Source organism: Syzygium oleosum, unplaced genomic scaffold (assembly GCF_021117445.2).
Source record: "Syzygium oleosum isolate NSW1041296 unplaced genomic scaffold, Sole_v2.1 Sole_v2.26, whole genome shotgun sequence".
Taxonomy (NCBI): domain Eukaryota; kingdom Viridiplantae; phylum Streptophyta; class Magnoliopsida; order Myrtales; family Myrtaceae; genus Syzygium; species Syzygium oleosum.
In genome coordinates this window covers 4,409,340-4,429,184 of record NW_026607510.1, presented here as the reverse complement: position 1 = coordinate 4,429,184, position 19,845 = coordinate 4,409,340, and the positions used below count along the sequence as shown (strand labels likewise).

The 19,845-nt window shown below is 40.3% G+C and overlaps 2 protein-coding genes across 4 annotated transcripts; both read right to left on the bottom strand.

The window, feature by feature from the left end:
- Window positions 1-1,466: 1,466 nt before the first annotated feature.
- Window positions 1,467-4,204, bottom strand: LOC115681953 (26S proteasome non-ATPase regulatory subunit 6). Its single transcript, XM_030606063.2, has 8 exons — window positions 4,010-4,204; window positions 3,769-3,883; window positions 3,246-3,336; window positions 3,008-3,153; window positions 2,706-2,925; window positions 2,489-2,597; window positions 2,044-2,212; window positions 1,467-1,879 (listed from the first exon to the last, which is right to left on the bottom strand). Exons 1-8 carry the CDS (start codon window positions 4,143-4,145, stop codon window positions 1,705-1,707), a joined length of 1,161 nt encoding a protein of 386 aa, XP_030461923.1. The 5' UTR covers window positions 4,146-4,204; the 3' UTR covers window positions 1,467-1,704.
- Window positions 4,205-5,647: 1,443 nt separating this feature from the next.
- On the bottom strand, window positions 5,648-11,310 carry LOC115681954 (UDP-rhamnose/UDP-galactose transporter 4). 3 transcript variants are annotated; one of them, XM_030606066.2, is made up of 7 exons: window positions 11,075-11,310; window positions 10,694-10,959; window positions 9,928-10,147; window positions 7,979-8,163; window positions 7,678-7,878; window positions 7,253-7,414; window positions 5,648-6,413 (listed from the first exon to the last, which is right to left on the bottom strand). In XM_030606066.2, the coding sequence occupies exons 3-7, from the start codon at window positions 10,055-10,057 to the stop codon at window positions 6,084-6,086; spliced, it is 1,008 nt and encodes a 335-aa protein (XP_030461926.1). In that variant the 5' UTR covers window positions 10,058-10,147; window positions 10,694-10,959; window positions 11,075-11,310; the 3' UTR covers window positions 5,648-6,083. The 3 variants fall into 3 exon arrangements, with proteins under 3 accessions (XP_030461926.1, XP_030461925.1, XP_030461924.1); XM_030606065.2 differs by having other exon boundaries at window positions 10,789-10,959; window positions 11,075-11,309; XM_030606064.2 differs by lacking the exon at window positions 11,075-11,310 and having other exon boundaries at window positions 10,789-11,059.
- Window positions 11,311-19,845: the final 8,535 nt, after the last annotated feature.

The following is a 19,845-nucleotide window of genomic DNA, read 5'->3' as shown; positions in this document are numbered from 1 at the left end:
ATCGAATCAGGTCCTAGCGTAAAAACTGGCTCTCGCTTGCACGCTTACATACATAAGTACATTTCATGAGACAACCAAGTTAGCTAATCCAAGACGAAAACTGAGCTAACTAATCGAAGACAAAAACCGATCAACTTGATTCATTTCAAGGTTGTTTGCAAAATGAATCGATGCATTCGGGAGATCGGGTATAGTACACCGTCTTCTATAGGCCTCCTCTGTGTGCGATAGCTTCTCGTCGGCCATCTGCTGCCAGGTCAAGCACTTAACCTTGGGTGCTAGGGCACCCATCTGGTGCCTAATATCTAACTGAACGGACAAAGATCTTCTACTCTGTGATATTTATATGAGAGTCTCGACAAATCTCAACCATTAATATATTTAGTCATAAATTTCATGACAAAGCTTACTTATATGGGATAAATGATCTGAAGGAAGTTGCATCACTCCAAAACCAATCCATGACACCATGCTCATCCCTGATGACTAACAAGCCGGCAGCCGGTGGAGCGCCGGTGGAACTATTTACATTGATTTTTGTTTTTTGTTAAATTATGTCTATAGTTTGAACCAGTCGTACAAAACCCGTCTAAACCCGTCTTGGCATATTGCACGGACAATCTTGGATGCAGCGTTTTAAATGAAAGTCTAAATTGGACTTCGAGTCCCCTAACCCTGTTAAGCACGTAAATAAACAACTTTTCATTAGCATGGAAAATCCAAAACGAAGTGGCTTCCGACTGAAGATAAATTTTCTTAAGATGCCCAGCAGAAAATGACCTTTCCTTTCACGGCCGGAACATTCCATTACAACGGGATGTTAAAAACTGAGGAAGGTACCGAGACAAATGGCCAGCAGTTCAGTACACTCTCCGGCAGCACAAGACAGGCCGGCGATCGTTACAAGACATTAGCCAGCAAAAGCAATGTGATGCATCTCCTTCAAGAGTGGGAGCAGACAAACAATCCTAAAACTCCTGGTGCAGCGCATCAACACATTAGAACAAGGTACAGTATTCCCTCGACGATCAGCACTCCCACGTCCCAATATAAAATTAATTGCTATACTTTCGACCGGAGGAATCCTCACAAATGCACACAAATAACGTCATCCATGGGCATTGAATAAGACTCCGAGAGACAAGCGAGGCCCTCAAGACTACCATGAAAGAGAGACAGATTTGCCGAATCTAAACTAAGCATTTGACCACTCAGTATTTGCTGTTGTTTTCTCCTGTCTAGGACCAAATCTCACCAAAAAATGCCTAACATCACTATTTACCTGGTTTATCATGCATCAAGCTCATTACCAATTATTATCTAGAATACAACCAACAACTGTGTCTAATTCCAAGTGCATGAATTGAAGAAATCCCCTTCCACAGTACCATTAGGATGCAAATCCACATCTTCTCCAGACAACCACTTCTAAATAGTCTACCGATATGCTCTTGGTCGATGCTATATCGGGAAACTTTTCTATCACCATACATTACAGCAACACTCAATGGCACCAAATTCTCTTATTTGGTCCAGTGTCTCTACGTCAAATCAAAGATTCATCCAGTTTAGCTCAATATAAAAAGAGAGCCAATGTTGATTCGAAAAGTAAACTCATGGATAAGTTCAACAATGATGCTTTGAATGCTTTAGCACTTGAAAATCAATGGTATAACCACCAAATCAGAAAACTGCCTGCTTACTTTACAGATCAATAACACGAGAAAGCTTCTGAATCCTATTTAACAAGAAGTCCCCTTGCTTTATGGTAGCTTGGTAAAGGGCATTCTTTGCATCTGGTCTGTTAGTTTCCAGGACACCCGCAACTTTGTCTATCTTGCAGTGAAGCTTTCCGGCGGCAATAAAGCGGGATAATTCTCTGTAGAAGGTTTATGTCTATTTAGGGCAGAATATTTCAGAGATAAATAACGCATATTTCAAAGACTAACAACATCAAATAATTCCATCATATGAAAGTCAACTTCCAGAGGACAGCAGGACCAAACCTTAATATAAAGTATGATCAGAATTGTGATAACTTACGCATCAATGAAATCAACTGTTACTCCAAAAGCTCTTGCCATAGCTTCAATCGTAACACTCTTATAGGATTCGAGGAACTGGGAATAAACAACAGTTCTGACCTCCCTCATGTAATACCGGAAGTGAGGGTGCAGATAGCGATCCAATCTTATTTGCTCAGTCAGACCAGCTTTACAGAACAAACAGAAAAAACAGTGAGATTTCAACATCCAAACCGAATAAGAGTCCTATCAAAATAGTTTTAAGGAGAGTTGCATGGGCAATCCAAATTTCAGACACACACTATCAAGAGAGAAGCAATAAGTTGCAGTAATCTACGTCAGAGCCAAGTATAAAGGCTTATACAATCTGTAGATAGAGTTTACCATAGTTGACCAAGAACGAGCGACATGTTTTTAGGACAAAAAGTAGCAACAAAGTCAGAGTCTATGGTGAAGTAACTCACCAAAAGCAGAAAAGAAAGATTTGTATTGACAATCATACAGAGAGTTCAAAAATTCCGACAAGTGGGGTACTTTTCCAATCACCGTCAAGATCTCTGGAGCATCCACAACCTGCCCATAGCACAAGTGCCTTCAATATTGACTCTGGAGTGCCAATCGGTCATAAAAGAGATATCACCAGGGGTAAAAATGGGAACTTATCATAGTTAAAGTATCTACCTTCTGCTTCAAGGAAACTCTATCCAATGAGATGATGCTGGTAAGAACAGTGTAGAACACAAAGGTGTCATAAGGGAACAGTTCATAAGTTGTGAAGGTTGAGATGGAATCCAGGAATAAACTGGCAGCCTGCTTGAAATTTCGAGTCGACATGCAATACAATCCTTCGTACACCTTCAAACGGTTTTTCCTTTCCCAATCACCTCCCTCTTCAAACAAGCTGGCGATAATTTAATCAAGTATTTCATTAGTATATTAACGTTTAACAACCTAACAGGACAAAGAATGCCACTAGCACCTACTTCTTTGCTTTATCAATGCTTTTGGAAATGAGATCAAAATCCATGTAGAAGAAACCCAGCTGGAGCGTATAGAAGACCAAGTCCATCTTCTGCCCGACAGCCACTGTTTTACTTTCTGTTACCTTGAGCTGTTCTAATGCTTTTTCCTTATGTTCGCAAAACGATAATACCGAAATTATATTCCAACGGCAAACTCCATAAGTAACGGGGCAGGTAACTAGAACGGCCAAATACTTACCTTGTCACCGATACGAATGAAATACAAAGATTTGGCCAAGTGAGCTTCCCTAACTTCACTTTCGCCCAAGTTCTCTTCAGCATCAGTTATCCTACACAAAGGCAATCATGGCAACTCATCAAACTAACAACAGAATGCGTGAAATAGGGGATTAATTCAGTCCAAAGAACCACAAGATAAAGCCGTAAAACCGTTGTTCGACAGCATTGTTAGGCGCGCTGCATTACCGGTCACAGCACAACCAAACACCGCTGCGTGCCAAAACATGGTCCGAGCAAATTACTCTTATCAGTCAGAAAATATATCTAGCAATATCAATCTCTGAATTTCCCTGAAAAGGTCCACACTCAAGCAAGTATCCCAACAGCAGATTCATTGATTTTCCCAGATCCATTGCAAGAGAACCACACGACAACACATTCTCCATCGCAAAAAGAAAAACCCGAACCTCAGGGTTCTTGAACCAAATGGGCAGTAAAAAGCTGCGAATTTTAACAAGGAAAAGGCAGGCGCGGGAGCTCACTTCTCGTCGAGCTTCTTGATCTCCTCCTCGATGCGCGCGCGCATGGAGTCCAGCAGCCCCGCGTCCGTCTCCAGAAGGGACTCCGCCGCTAGGGTTTCGTACAGCGAAACCATATCTGAAAAACGCACGAAGAAGCGCAACAACACCACCAAACAACCATTCAGCGAAACCATGTCTGATCTCCGACGACGGAGGCTCGGAGAGGATTTCCGGAGAGAGGGGGGAGGATCGAAGGAATCACCGTCGGATTTAATGGAGGCGAGGACGTCGTCGGTGAGGCGGACCTTCTCGATGTCGGGGACGGCGGGGTGCTTGAGGAGGAAGAGGCGGTGGGCGAGCACGAGGTGGGGCTGCTGGGATCCCTCTTCGTCTTCCATCTTCGCCGGATTCCGGTGAGCTCTTCGACGGCGAGCTCTTCGACGGCGGAGGAAGGAAGAAGAAAGAAGAAGAAGGGAAGTGTCGGGGGAACTTTTTGGTTGGGCTTTCTTTTAGCTCTTGAGCTTGAGAGCAAGGTGACTTGCGCACTGGGTTTTCTCTCTTTCCTCCCCTCCACCCCTGCATTTTCTGTTTTTCGTGTTTTTGCCCCGGATCGTAAAAGTAAATTGCGTACTCGTCCCTCGAGGATTATTAGGGTTTAGGCCATACTACTTTGGGTTAATACCGCGAAAAACCCCAAAATAGTACACCCGTGATAAATTTACCCTCAGTTTGTTTTCGTTAAATTTTACTGTCGAATTGCTCCGTTAAATGACACGCGACAGTTGACTGATGTATCGGTTTTATGTTGTACTCCCCATTTGTCACAGGTGTACCGATTTGTAATTTTTTTGTGATATTAATCCAATTTTTTGATGAGGAACTTTTTATAGTTAAAAGATTTAAGAGTTGAAAACTTTGATTTCAAGTAAAAATTAGGAAAAATGACACAAATGGTCCTTGAACTTGGTTCAATGTATAATGTGGTTCCTGAACTTCATCCCTGAACTTTTAATTTGCTCAATGTTGTCCCTGAAATTTTGGTACATGTTCAATTTAGTTTCTGGATTATATAAAAATGTTCAAAGTTGTCCCGATCTTAGATTAATGGATTGACAACATTGAATATTTTCATACAATTTAGGGACTACATTGAACATTTTCCTTGCCAAACCTGTCATTCTTCATGTCAGATCCGTCTTGCAACCATCTATTACGTGTTCATACGTACGCATGCTCATGGAGGATAGATTTGGATCAAGGATATTAATTTAGATTTTTTTTGTGAGACGAAAATTAATATGGGGTAAATGTGTCATGAGCTACGTAGTTTGAGGTAATAGTTACGCAATTGCTTGATAGTTAGTCATGCAAAGTTGCTGCAGGCTTTCACTGCTCAATAACATTACAGCAGCAAAAGTTCTTCAATTGGACTCACAGAGCAAAACCTGCACTCATTCACTTGGTTTCATGTTAGAGAAGTTATAGCTTCAGATCAATGACATGACAACACCATGGCCCTCACAGAAGAAACATAATGAACATCTCAGGACAAATTGAATATATGCCCTACACATCTGCAGTATCTGGAAAAGCATCACAATTACTTCATCCCTCCACCTATTGAACTAGTCCAATTGATGGTCATTTTCCATGAAACTCAAGTCCCCACTTCACTGAAGTGGGTGCCCATGAGACAGTGACTCCACAAGAGACTTTTGTCAAATTGCAGGGCCCCAACACACTTCAGAAAATGTGCCAAGGCCCATAACAAGTCTCTTTCTCCAATTTGATGAACACGTCCATTCTTTCATAATGTACCCTAACAGAACTGTGCCACTGTCTAACAAACCACAAGTTCATTGTAAGAGATGGTCCATGCAATCTCACAGAGAGAGAGAGAGAGGATGAATTCGGTTTATTATGGCATTTTCCACAGGTATAACAGTCGAACAAGAAAAGGCTCCGACTCAAACGGCATGATCTATCTTCACAGAGATTAACAAATCACTATGATAGTTACCAAAATGGTAAGGGCAGCTCAATGTACAAACCTCGTTCGATACAGCAATGGCTTGGTGTGGAAAGTGAACAAGAAAATAAGAGCGACATTTAGGGCTGCGACTGGCTCATTTCAGTGGCTTCTATAACTCGAAACAAAATTAACGACAAGAAAATGAACTATCATGTGAAAAGAATTATTCCCGTTATTTCTCTTGATAAGAATTCTTCCAAGTTACTCATGATCTTGACCTACCAATTGCAGTAAATCGGATGCATAACAACTCCTTGAAAGAGAGAATTCTTGGTATACGTCTCACCAACCTTTTGAGCCCTATTTAGACCTTATCTTCTTGTTCGGTAGACTCTAGGAGGCTTTCCTGCTTCTGGCTTTTGCTGCTCTGACTCGAGAAGCTAATACGTTCCTTTCCTCCTGGTTTAGAGGAGGCGTTACCATACCAAACCATCCCTATCACGGCAACAACCATGCCCAATATTACTTGCACATTGAGACCCTCTTTACCGAAGAAAATGAATCCTAAGGTCAGGACGAGTATGGTCTTCATGTGGCCAATCACTTGGAAAGATACGGCTGTGAACCTGCCTATGCAGATGAACTGGCTGAGGTTGGTTCCCACTGCTATGGTACAAGAGAGGATCAAGAATGCCTGCACGATTAAGCATGTTTAGCATACAATCAGATGTAGAGATAAGAACCGACACACTTGCATGTATACGACGAAAGGAGAGTGTCCAACATAAAATTTTCCCAGAAAAGTGTACCCCTGGGCTCTAGATCTTGGTGATGAAGTTACTAAATTAGATATCTTTAGCAGGCTTGTTTCCATACAAATGGGATTAGACACACCACCTTGCAGAGGTAACAAAATCATTTTCATGCACATTTTGACGAAATCATTTCCTTTCCTCCAGTAACTCTGTCATATGGATGACCGAAATGTTAAGGCTGTCTTCTACAACTGCACAACCGGTTGCATATTCTCAGATTGCATCAATTTGACGGACAATTAAAAACACAGAGCAACGAGAGTGCAGACAAAGAACATCGCGGAAAGTCAATCACCACATTAGAATTTGGCCCAGAAAAGGGAAGTTGCAATTTCAAAGCTGTAGAAGTGCAGAAAGATACGTCCAGCTCCGGTATTTCTAAAAGTGACTTCAACATGGCTTGACCAATCAAGAGGTCGTACAATGAGCTTAGATTGCCAAAACAATAATTACAGGCAACGAACCCATCCATATTAGATTTTGAGAGAGCCATCCTCAGCATAACTTTGTGCCAAACATCTTTTAACCAGGGGAGGAGGGGGGCCAGAATCAATTGTTTTAGGTGACCTAGACTAGGTCTCAGTCATTTTTAATACGTAGGTAGTGACGGCCCAGTTTATTCACAACCGCATGGATGTCAAAATAATTTTCTTTTAAAAACTTGCACTGCCTAATAGGTCATTTAAATAAAGACAGTGAACAAAGATAGAAAACTTACAAGAGATGTGGTAGAGTAGTGGTAGGCATCAACTCTTTCACCGGTAAACATATAGTCGAGAAAGGGCCCTACTATAAGCAGAGAAGTTGCCTGCACAGGAGCTGTGTGCCCCAGTAGGTTAAACGATCCTATCGAATACTTTCTTTGAAGATAGTGAACATACTGCAGTCACAATACATTGTATTAGGAATTATTCAATTTCAGAAATTTGTAATGAAGGATGGTTGGAGTTGTCTCTGTAGCAACAGCAAATTACACTGAATTTTGGTAATGTAGTTACTGTGATATGATTTGGTGGCATGTCTGGGAAACGCACATGAAGAGTATGAAAATCATTCTCTATGAAAATAGATTTGGAATTAGCATACTAAATGTCAAGTGTCAACGTGACAAGAATTGCTTCAGTGAAGTCGGCTTTTACTCACATATTGCTGCAGAGCGGTGCTCCAGACTGCTATACAGGCAGCTAGAAAGCCCTTGAAGTTGACACTGACATCAGTGACGGTACAAAACGCCACCCCAAGGAGAACGACTGCAATGCTGAGCTTTGTATCCCTCGAATACCGCACCTGGTCCAAGACAACTTCGAGAAAACAAGACACTGGTATCATACTCAGCTTTGCAATCTGAAAGGAGAAAACAAGCATGCAAGTTTTAAGTTAAATTTTCGTCAACGCCACCATCAGAAAAGCAAATGGATTCTGGTACCGATTCTCGAAGACTTACCTGGTAAAATCCGACAGAGTTCCACATCAGACTGATGTTCATTCCAACAATGGAGAAGTTGGCGAACAAAACAAATTTCAAGATCTCACTGACTGGTAGATTCGTGGGCTGAATATAACCAAGCCACCTAAAAACAAGCGTCAGCGTGGTTGTTGTGGCAAAATGAAGACCGGTTAAAGTTGTAGCTGCAAGATACCAATCAATATCGACAATGTTAGTGTACTTTGTGTAGAGTAGTCAAAGAAATTGTGGTAGATTACTCCTATAAATTAAGCATGAATCATTTTGCTTGCTTCTCCTGCTCTTTGTTTCTCAGTTCTTCCTTCATTAAGGGAATCTCAAACTTAAGGCCACGGAGCAAGTGATTTCAATTGATTGGAAATAACATCGTGAAAATAGCAAATATCAATCTCATTAGCATACTCAAGTGGACAAGAGGTTACAAGTGTGAGGAAAATTATTCCCAACAATTAATTCATTCTATGCTCTCTGCAGAAAAGGAGCGTTCATTTGTCTCATCTAAAAACTGTCGCCAAGAAAAATTAGAGAGATTTGTTCATTAATAAAGTATTCCAGTAAAATGTGCATATAGAGATGGTAATCATTCGTGTGTGATGAATCAATGCCATGAGAATTTGAGAGCATACATATTTAAAGAATCAGACAAAGAAGGGGGAAACTAGCCCTGCAACCTTGCCCTCAAAAGGTAAACTTGAAACAAAATGAGGCGCGGAACCTTTTCCAAAGGTGCAAAGAGTTCTTCAACTAATTCATCACAACGTTTGGCCTGACAGTACCCTTCAGAATCCATGTCCAGTTTATCATGAAAGATGTGAGAAATTTTCATAACTGACTGCTAAAGTGAGGAGCAGAAAAAGTTCTTTTTCAGATTGCTAAATCTAGCCATCTACCGATTGCATCCTCAGGTTTTATTACAGCCATTGAGGTAATGCAAAAGTTCATCCTGGGATGTCCATTAAGTTCCTTAGTTAACATAATCATAAACAATGATCTGACTGCTACAAAAAGGTAGCTGATATAAGATAGAAATTGACCGGCATTGCTTGAATAAATTAGAAGAAAATGCCGTTCGAAGATAAATATTGAGAAAAAACGAGTAACAAAGAGCTATTAACCTTTACTGACAGATGGTAACACCAGTTAAGCTCCACAGGAGTTATCATTGAAATGACTAGTCAAGAACTTTTTGGGCATTTAGAGCTAGACAAGAACTAAAAGTCAACAGATCTGCAACCTAAGTGCACAAAATATAAGAATTCAATCACAGGAAATTTCTTTCAGGGGAAAGGACTAAATCAGAAGAATTTCAAATTCAAACGTGGGGCTCCACCATCATCTTTCAAGTTTCCTTCAATGATATGCAACATAAACTATCTCAAGTGAGTTGACCAAGAGCTAGTCCCCATAATAAGCTAATCATGAAGGAAAACCAAATCCTCAAACTTGCATTCAAACAAAAGCAGGACATGTTGATGACCCATATAAGGATCTAACTGAGCAAGACAATATAGTACACCGATTCAGCTTCAGAAACAGCTAAACTTTGTCGCCTTAGTCTTGCAGAAAATTATTCGAGCAGAATCATTAAGCAATTGCCAGACAAGGTTGGATAGAAAGCGACATCAGATCAACCTTGTGGGATGTCCTCTCAGTTATTTAGGTGAGGAGGCGGGGAAAAAGATGTAAAACAGGAAATGTGAAAACAATATGAGACAGATACTCTCGAAAAGCCAGAAAGCCGTATGACCACTCTAACAGAATTGAAGGTTTTTGAGATGGTTACTCTCCAAATCAACAATCAAGAGTATTGAGTAATCAGAGAAAAGATAAAGGTTGATCTTCAATAAAAGTTAATCCCAAGCTTATCTAAATTATTGATTCGATGCAACCATGATGATGCTCATCTCATAGTCGTACCAAGGACGTACCAAATCTGAAACCATACGTAGCCATCAGAGCTTTATTGACGAGTATTATTCCTACAGAGGTGACAATATTGAACATCCATGCTGCTGCATCGACAGCTGCCTTTTTATCAGCCTTAGTTGCCGAAGACATGTTCTTCTCTCTCCTCGAATCACTACTGTCACTGCCGCTCAACCTTTGTAAAAATCAATCACTGCACCGTGATGTCGACAACTTCCTTATCTGCACAAAACATAATATGGTTAAGACAACACTGCTCAAAAGATAAGTGGTACACAAAGGTCAAACAGCCACTGCATCAGAGACAAAATCACATAGCATTAAGGAGATTCGCCTACTTTGTGAATTTCCATGTGGCACTGCATATGATTCACAACGACAAACAAAGGATTACATGGAGTGATAGAGTCACAGAACTGGCACTTCCATCCGGGGATTTACAAGAAATGCAGAAATTCTTGATATTATCTCGGCAATTGGACTTCACTTCCTACAAGGATGGTCATTACCAATTAAACTTCACTATACATTAAAGACCAAATATACTTCTCCTTTTTCGATATCCATAAGCAAAAAGATACCGAAACCGAAATCTATTAGTCGCCGAAAGCATGAACAGCGCGATCGAACAAGTCAACAAAATTAAAGCAACCTAATACGATCATCCATGCTTCAAACGCAAAATTCAACATCCAGACTCAAAATCAGCTGAGAAACAGCCAAAGGCAAGTTCATGTAACTATAAACTACCAGAAGTACAGAACCCACCAACGCAATTTCCTCAGAACGCCCATGATACTCAAAACCCGGCCCCATCTTTCGCCAATAAAACAGGAAAATCATGTGGGTTTTCGGGGGCAAACCTCTTGAGAGATGACCTCGGAGAATGTCGAGAGGGGGACTCTGTCTCTCTGCTGTGTGTGCCCTTCATGCGAATTCCAACGTTAATGTAGAGAGATGGAGGACGCCACGCAACGGAGGGACGCAACGCAAAGTGTCAGCTACTTCTTGCCGTGAAATCCAATGCCCCTTTTCTTGAATATTGAAAGAAAAATAACAGGAAAATGAAAATCATAAGACGTGGGGAGAGAGAACGGATGAGAAAGACAACACCCTCCATTTTATATATCCGTGGAAAGATACGAATACCATTTTCGTCCGACTCCCATCACATATTCTATGCTTTGCTCAAGAGCGATCTGGATTTTCTGGTCAACACCGTGATATGTGGAGTCACGAAAGGGAAGAAGGAAAATATTTGGTGGGTTCGTTGAACTTGGATCGAGGGGGGAGATTCAGATCAGAAAGGAGGCGACTTTTCTAAGGAAATCAGTGAAGGGACTGATGGGTATTTTGAATTTTCCATCGTTTGGCCAAGAAAAGAAAGAAACCAAGCCAGCCAACTTGGGCTGTGTGGGACACTTCAAGTCCCTTGCTCTTAACTGTCGGTCCCATGTGCCATTAAGGGCTCATTTGATTTCATATATGTTTTTATTAAAGAAGAAAAAAAAAAGTAACCAAAGATCACAAATTATGCCATTGTGACACATTTACTCAAAATTTATTCTTGTGACATAAAAAACTTCAAACTTATGCCTATAACATATGTACCCTTTATCAAGGTTCCGTCGGATCAAAATCACATAGGTACAAGTTTGAGATTTTTGGTATCACGGAAGAAAGTTTAGGGTAAAATGTGTCACGATGAACATCACTTGGGGGCCATGTCAACACCGTTTGCCTTCCGGCATTCATTTAGCTAAGTTTTTAACGGTACTCGTTGTCGAAATCTTGACGGAGTGTAAATGTATCACGCAGGTATAAGTTTGAGATTTTTTGGTATCACAGAAGAAAATTTAAAGCAAATGTATCACGGTGAGTATAATTTGGAGTTTTTGATCGCTTTTTCCCTTCTTGGCCATTGTCGGACAGAAAGAGAGTAGATCTCGTTCGTCGATGATAATATCTTTAAAGAGTTGTGCGTCTGGAGTTATGGCCCGTTATGCCCCACGGATGGAGGGACATAAAATTGCACTTATTTTCCTCCTCTAATCTTAGAAGTTGTGTAGGGTACCATGATGGGTGACGATGATTCCGATGTTTGATTCATATGCGGATATGAAAAGTCAAACCCAAATAAAGACACGGAAGATCAATTTCTTTGTTGAACAGAGTAAATTCCCGGTACAAGGTAAAAGCTTCAAGCCGGCGTTTATGGCCTCGAGTCCTGACAGATGAAAATCTTGCAAAGGGGATATAAGTTCACCGACCTTCCATTGATTTTCCATGAACGATGTCATTGAAATCACGACATTTTTGTGCAGGTCTCTTTCATTTTCGTCAGGCTCATGATCGGTTCCACGAGTGCCTCTTTTCTTTGAGTATTTCTTTTGTTATTACAATTAGACGATATTCCCAGAATGCGCATTGAACCAAAAATCTGGTTTCTTTAATCCTGAGACGAGTAGGTCATTCACATTGTATTGGTAAATTCACAAGGCAGAAGTGGGATAGGGGGAGCATTCTCCTCCTCATCATTTGTCCTACAACCATTAGGGATACCTTATAATTGCCTCATGCTCCATGCAAGGCAAGCTTGTATGCTTGATCTCCACACTGGTGGGCAAGCAAGCAGGTTTCCCTACATTCACATCAATCGTAACGTCAACTCTTATTCAAGCAATTCGTGGAATTCTAGTGCCATTCGTACCTCTCACCGTTCAATTTTAAGGGAAAAAAAAAAACGGGTCCTCAATAGAAGTTTAGTCAACTAGACAGTCGACATGTTAGGCTCTTCCCTACCTCAAACCTCAAACCCGTACCTGTCCCGTTTGAGAGGGGCTAGTTCGGATCTTTAGCGGGATGGATCGACGTCCCTTTTTCCCAGTAACATTGCATCTAAGGCATTATCCAAATTGATATGTACAATCTATCTCTTTTAATCACTACCCAAAAAGTTTGAACAGAAGATGATCTAGCCAAACATTTTTTCAGAAACGATTTGGCAATTGTTAACTGGTCACCACCATGCCAAAATGCACTTCATGTCCATTGTTACAACATTAAGTTAACATGGCATTTGGCACTAGTTGACTTCTTCTTCGTATGAGTGTGGGCCATCGTCTCTGTTTTCATCATTGATTGTAATTGTACTATATTTCCGGCAACAATGCTTTGCTTCTTCACGAAACCAGCCTCCATTGAAGAGCTCACTCGAATGTCAACGATCTGATCTAGGGTTTATAACCAAGTTCAATAGAATATGCCTTCTTCCGCGGTTCCCACATGAGAGACGCCACTCTTTAAGTGACTTTGAAGCTGAAAGGATGGGCTTCAATAAGACATTTTGAATCACTCCATTTCACAACTGTCATATAATATCCAAAGTAAAGAGCAGCGTTTGAGAATGTCTAGGTGAGTTTTGGCTGGGATAGCCGCTCTATTGTCTACTTCTAATACACACGATTGCCTCAATTCTCTACAATCTTGTGAAATCGGGTAATTGTCAAAAGTGAGTGATTGCTCGTCGAAATTGTTATGGTCCAAACACTCATAAGTTCAATACCATTAACGTCCAATAGCTTTGATAGTAATGGCTGGATCTACTACTATCTATTTGCCCCGGTCCATATCTTTGTTTCGTTTGTTCCCGGAAGGGATTCGATCGTTTTTAGGAGTATTACCTAAATAACTGTAGCCAAAGAGTCAAATAGGTTGGGAAGACCGAGTCTGGTTAGGTTGGGCGATATACATCTCGGTTGGCTCCACCGCCACTAAAGATTGAACATATATAAAATTTATATTATCTATAGAATCTTTTTTTTGAAAGTCATTTCGAGAGACAAATCGAGAGCAGTGAGTCGATGCTTTTTGGTACCCCAATATTGATAGCATGAAAGCAGGCTTGTCCCCGAAAATGCTCACGGTTGGGTAAAACCGAGTCAAGTTACTCGCATTAGCACCCGCTCAACTAGTTGATTATTCGAGATGGACTCGCCTGATTTCAAGTACTGAGCTCAACCTCAACCTCGTGCTACGACCTCAGGCCACTCCAGGCTCCAGCTACTTATCAAGTAGAGTTTGAGGTCACCAAAACTGTACTCGACAGGCCCACTCCACAGGCCCACGAGTCTAAACGAACTTGTATTGTTTTATTTTACAAAAAAAAAAATAATAGCTATTGAATAGACACAAATATCTGTAAAAATTCATAATCTACACACACACACATATATATATATATACATATATATATATATACATATATGTATATATATATATATGTATATGCAGAATGAAACATTTGAGCTTATTAAGCACGAGCTCGAGTTGCGGCAAGGACTCAACTCTAAATTGTTTCCAACAATATGTCTTTGGGTGTGTACTTGGAAGACACAACAGAAATTAGATCTGTCAAACTAGTTGGTCAGATCGAAAATGGTCTAATTCAAATTGATCCGTTTAACCCGTTTTGATATATTTCCATGCAATACAAATCTAGTGATCATACTCGACTTGATCCATACCCGACCTGACTCATATTGCTAAAATACTTCTATAATTAATCAAATTTGGAAAAGCTCATACTCAAACAAAGGCGAAAGCACGGAATGAGTGAAGAGAGAGTCATCGACTGTGACTGTCCTTCCTTCGACACTATCCGTTTTGGTCAAAATAAGGTTCAAATTTTCCTTATTATCTACGTGGGTGAATTTTTTTTTAACAGAGACATTATCCCCAACCATAGCCAGCAGCGAATTTATGATCAGTAACTCGTGCACCGGAAAAGAACAGAAGAGAAGTAAAAAAACAAAAAAAGAGAGAAAACAAAAGAAAAACGGCTCCTTTCATCCATGTCGTGCTATTGCCTTTAAACGCAAAAAAAGCTAGGGGTGATTGAGCTATCATGTCAAATAAATCTTACAAGACTCAACTGAGATGACTCGATTGTAATTTCCCCTCGAAGGTTTATGATTTGCTTTGGTTCAATTAAATAATATGTGACCCGATTGGCTTTCGTGTAATAGGGTTAGGACCGATTGTGCAGTTATCCCTCCTCGTGTCTTCCGATCTTCATTTGAAAGAACAATTATGACAAAAGTCTTTCATGTTTAAAGTAATTATTTTTCTACTTTCATTATTATTAAACGTGCAAATAACCTATTTTTCAGTAAATTTCCCCCCACTGGTACAAAAAAAACACTCGCCATGTGACTTTTAAAACACCCTTTCAAGTTTACATCAACATTGAAGACACTTTTGCTCATGCCTAATCTCCAATTTTGCATAAATAACATATTCGTGGGTCATGGTGCGAGTCTGGACACTCATTATTCGAAAAAGAAATATTTATTCTTTATACAAATCTCTCTCTCTCTCTCTCTCTCTTCCATACATTTTCTTTTTCTTTCTAATTTGATATGTTTACTTTTTTGCCCAGTAGTGGGAATCCTTTGCTTGGTGATGCTTAATGAGCATATGCCTATATACTTTGGCGTCCATCTTTATTTTTCTTATTGTGTTGATATTTTGTATCTAACTTGTTTGGTATTATTATCTCTTCCTCTGGTGAGAGTGTCTCATTTCATGCTGATAAAGGAGGAGAAATTGTCCAATCAACCTTAAACCTATTCTACGGGTGATGCCAATTCGGTCTTGAACTTTATAATATTGCTAATTGAGTCCCGAACCTTTGCGCAAAATTTCGATGCAGTCCTACTGGGGCCAAATTTTGCCGGAAATTGTTGATGTGACGGTGTGCCACATAAAACGGCCGAAGATGACTGGATTACCGTATCGCGATTTCTGGCGAAAATTGACTAGAAGAATTATATTGGAATTTTACATGAAGGTTTAGGACTAAACTGGCAATATTGAAAAGTTTATGATCGAATTGACATCCGTACAATAAGTTTAGAAGTGATTGAGTAATTTCGTCCTAATAAAGGTCAACGATTTCACAAATGACTTGGAAGATAACTCATTGTTGCTTCCTTTTTTTTTCTTGTGATTCTCTTCTAAGTTAAACAAATTTTGTTCATCTAATAATAGGGAAAATTGTCCAAACAGTCCTAAACCTATTGCACTTTAGCCAATTCAGTTCTAAATCTTTCAACTTTGCCAGTTGAGTTCTAAACCTTTTCATTTCTTGCCAGTTGAGTCCTAAACCTTTTCATTTCTTGCCAATTAAGTCCATCCGGCCAATTTTGGCCGGAAATCGCTGACGTGGATGCCGGACGGCTACGTGGACATTTTTAAATAATATTTTAATAAATTTATGATTTTTTATGCTTTTTTTTTCCTTTTCTCTGTTTTTTTTTCTAGGTTTGAAATTAGGGCTGGCGAGGGTGGCTGGCCGACCCTCGCCGGCTCTGGGCGACCCTTGCCGGCTCTGAGCGAGGGCTGCGACGCCCTCGCAGGCCAAAGCGAGGGCGCGCGAGCCCTCGCCCAAATCCGGCAAGGATCGCGATGCCCTCGCCCGATCTAGCCAGGTGAGGGCTTGGCGGCCCTCGCCAGCCCCAGGCGAGGGCCGCGACGTCCTCCCCCAGAGCTGGCGAGGGTTGCCAGCCCTAAGTTGAAACCCAGAAAAAAAAAAACAGAGACCAAAAGGAAAAAAAGAAGAAGAAAAAAGAATAAAAAAATCATAAAATTATTAAAATATTATTTTAAAATGTCCACGTGGCCGTCCGACGTCTACGTCAGCGCCACGTGGCTGTCCAGCGTTCACGTCAACGATTTCCGGCCAAAATTAGCCGGATGGACTCAATTGGCAAGAAATGCAAAGGTTTAGGACTCAACTGACAAGAAATGAAAATGTTTAGGACTCAATTGACAAAGTTGAAAGGTTCATGACTCAATTGGCAAAAGTGCAATAGGTTTAGGATTTTTTGGACAATTTTCCCTCTGATGATACTCTCAATCTTATGAAGAATCCTCAATCGTGCTTAAGCAAATTTGGTTCCTATATATTTTGATGAAAATATGGTGTCTTACCGCGTGTAATGAGCGTGACAATTTACTTAGTAATTGTTAGAAAATCCAACCCAAAAACTTAAATCTATAGGTGAATGAGACCACATGAATATAAAGAGCACATAAACTCTATTGTCAAGCTACGTGGAATATTTCAACACCCCTCTCACGTCCAATTGACACGTGAAAATTTGACTAACATGGGTGGATGCACACGCAAAAGGGGCAAACCTAACTCTGATACAATGTTAGAAAGTCGTGAAAATTCAATCCAAAAGCTTAAACTTACAGATTGAGAAGACCATATGATTACAAAGAGCATATAAACCTCATTGTCAAGCAATGGAGGCTATTTCGACGGTAATAAAAAAGATTGGAGCTCCTCGTGGTGCATAGCTCACGATGAGCCGCTCACCTCGATCATACAATCTAAATGCGTATTTCACGATTCAAGTTCATCAAATACAATTCGAGGGCAGGTCGACGCAAGTTAAAATGGGTCAATATATCAACATTTAATATAGGGTCATACTTGAGGGAAAATCTTAATACCCATTTTAAATGACGCGCTTTTTCTAGAAGGGGTTGATGCTGAATGAAGTACCATCTTTTACACATATACATGTTCCCATCGAGGAAATCATGTGTGTCCACTTTAATTGCGTATTGACTTTGTTAGAAAATAGAAATAAAATTTGATTTGTGGAGACTTCGGCCTAGAACTATGTGAAGGAAGAGAGCTCGATCTATAGTATATAGTTCGAAGTGGGGGAAGCATGGGTGATGCAAGTGAGAACAGCTAGGTCAAAGAGCATGGGAGTGAAGACTTAATGAAGATGATTTCATTGTAAAGCAAGTGAAAAAGTGGATGAATGGCTTGTAAGGAGCTGGGAAAGAGGTGAAGATTACTACCACACACATGGAAGAGTTGGGGACGTTGACGAGCACTTTAATTTAGGATTTGTTTGTTTGGTGAAGAATAAACCAGGATTAATATCACGAAAAACTCCAAATTGGTATACCTGTGATAATTTTACCCCAGATTAATTTTTTGACCATAAAAAATCCCAAACTGGTACACCTATGATAAATTTACTCCAAACTATTTTTTTGACCACTAAAAACCCTACACTGGTACAATGGGAAAATTACCAAAAAAGTCCTAAACCTTTTGCAATTGTGTCAATTCAGTCCTAAACCTTTTTTTTTTGCCAATTCAGTCCTAAACCTTTTGCAAACCAGCCAATTCAGTCCTTTTGGCCGGCCGGCACTGACGTGGCCGCCGGCCGATTGACGTGGCGCCGGCCGGCGTCCACGTGGCAATATTTTAATATATTTTTTATTATTTTCGAATTTTTTTTCTTTTTTTTTTCTTTTTCTTCTCCCCCTTGGCCTGTCCGGCCAGAGGGGAGGCTCGCCGGAGCTGGGCGAGCTCGCCATTGCTGGGCGAGCTCCGCCCTCGCCCGCCGGACGAGGCGGAGCTCGCCTAGCCATGGCGAGCTCGCCCGGCCTCCGGCGAGGCGGAGCTCGCCTTGGCCGGGCGAGCTCGCCATGGCTAGGCGAGCTCCGCCCTTGCCCGGATCTAGCGAGGCGGAGCTCGCCCAGCCATGGCAAGCTCTGCCTCGCCAGCGAGCCTCCCCCCTGGCCGGACAGGCCAGGGGGGAGAAGGAAAAGAACAAAAAAAAGAAAAAAGGAAAAAAAATTCGAAAATAATAAAATAATATTAAAAATATTGCCACGTGGACGCCGGCCGGCGCCACGTCAGCCGGCCGGCGGCCACGTCAGCGCCGGCTGGCCAAAAGGACTGAATTGGCAAAAAAAAAGGTTTAGGACTGAATTGGCACAACTGAAAGGTTGATGACTTTTTTGGTAATTTTCCCCTGGTACAATTGTGATAATTTTACCCCAAACTAATTTTTTGACTACTAAAAACCCCAAACTTGTATATTTGTGACAAATTTACCCTCCGTTAGTATCCGTTAAATTATATTAATATCACAAAAAATCACAACTTAATAAACTTGTGACAAAAATAGGGGTAAAACCCCAAACTAATACACCCGTCAACTATCACATGCCATCAAACTTAGCAATTTGACAGTAAAATTTAACGGAAACTAATGGAGGGTAAATTTGTCACAGATGTACCAGTTTGGGGTTTTTGGTGGTCAAAAAATTAGATCGGGGTAAAATTATCATGGGTGTACTAGTGTGGGGTTTTTTATGGTAAAAAAAATAGTTCGGGATAAAATTACATGTGTACCAGTTTGGGATTTTTTTATTGTCAAAAAAATAGTTTTGGGTAAATTTATCACAGGTGTACCAGTTTGGAGTTTTTCGTGGTATTAACCTAATAAAAAATTTAAAAAAAAAAATTCTTAAAAAATAATTGGTTATATCGCTTACAAAAACAAATGAATGAAAAATGTTTTCATTACCGACAATAATTTTTGTGAATGATGAAAATACTTTTCATTAACTAATAATTTCAAGCGATGCAAGTGATTATTTTAATTTTTTTAAATTATTTATTTTCCGTGAAATAGACATAATGGAAATAAATAGGAGGAAGAGTTGCAACTTCCATTGAGCACTACAAAGAAATGGGATCAAAGAAGAGAAGATATGCGCACAATCGCTCTTAACTCTCCAAGAGTTTGATCTTTATTTTTGCGTACTTTTCTTTTTCTGCACTTTACATATACATGTAGGGTGCATTTGTTTCACGGAAAACGTAACGTTTCTGAAAAATATTTTTTGGAAAATCAAAATGATTTAATTTTCTTTGTTTGGTGATATGTGATCGAAATTTTTTTTTGGTGTTTCGATCTCATTTGAAAAATGATTTCAAACTGCGTTTGTTTCGCCAATTCGCGCTTGTGGCCGGCGACCAGCGGAGGGAGGAAGAAGGAAAAAGAAAAAAAAGAAAAGAATTAGAAAAGAAAAAA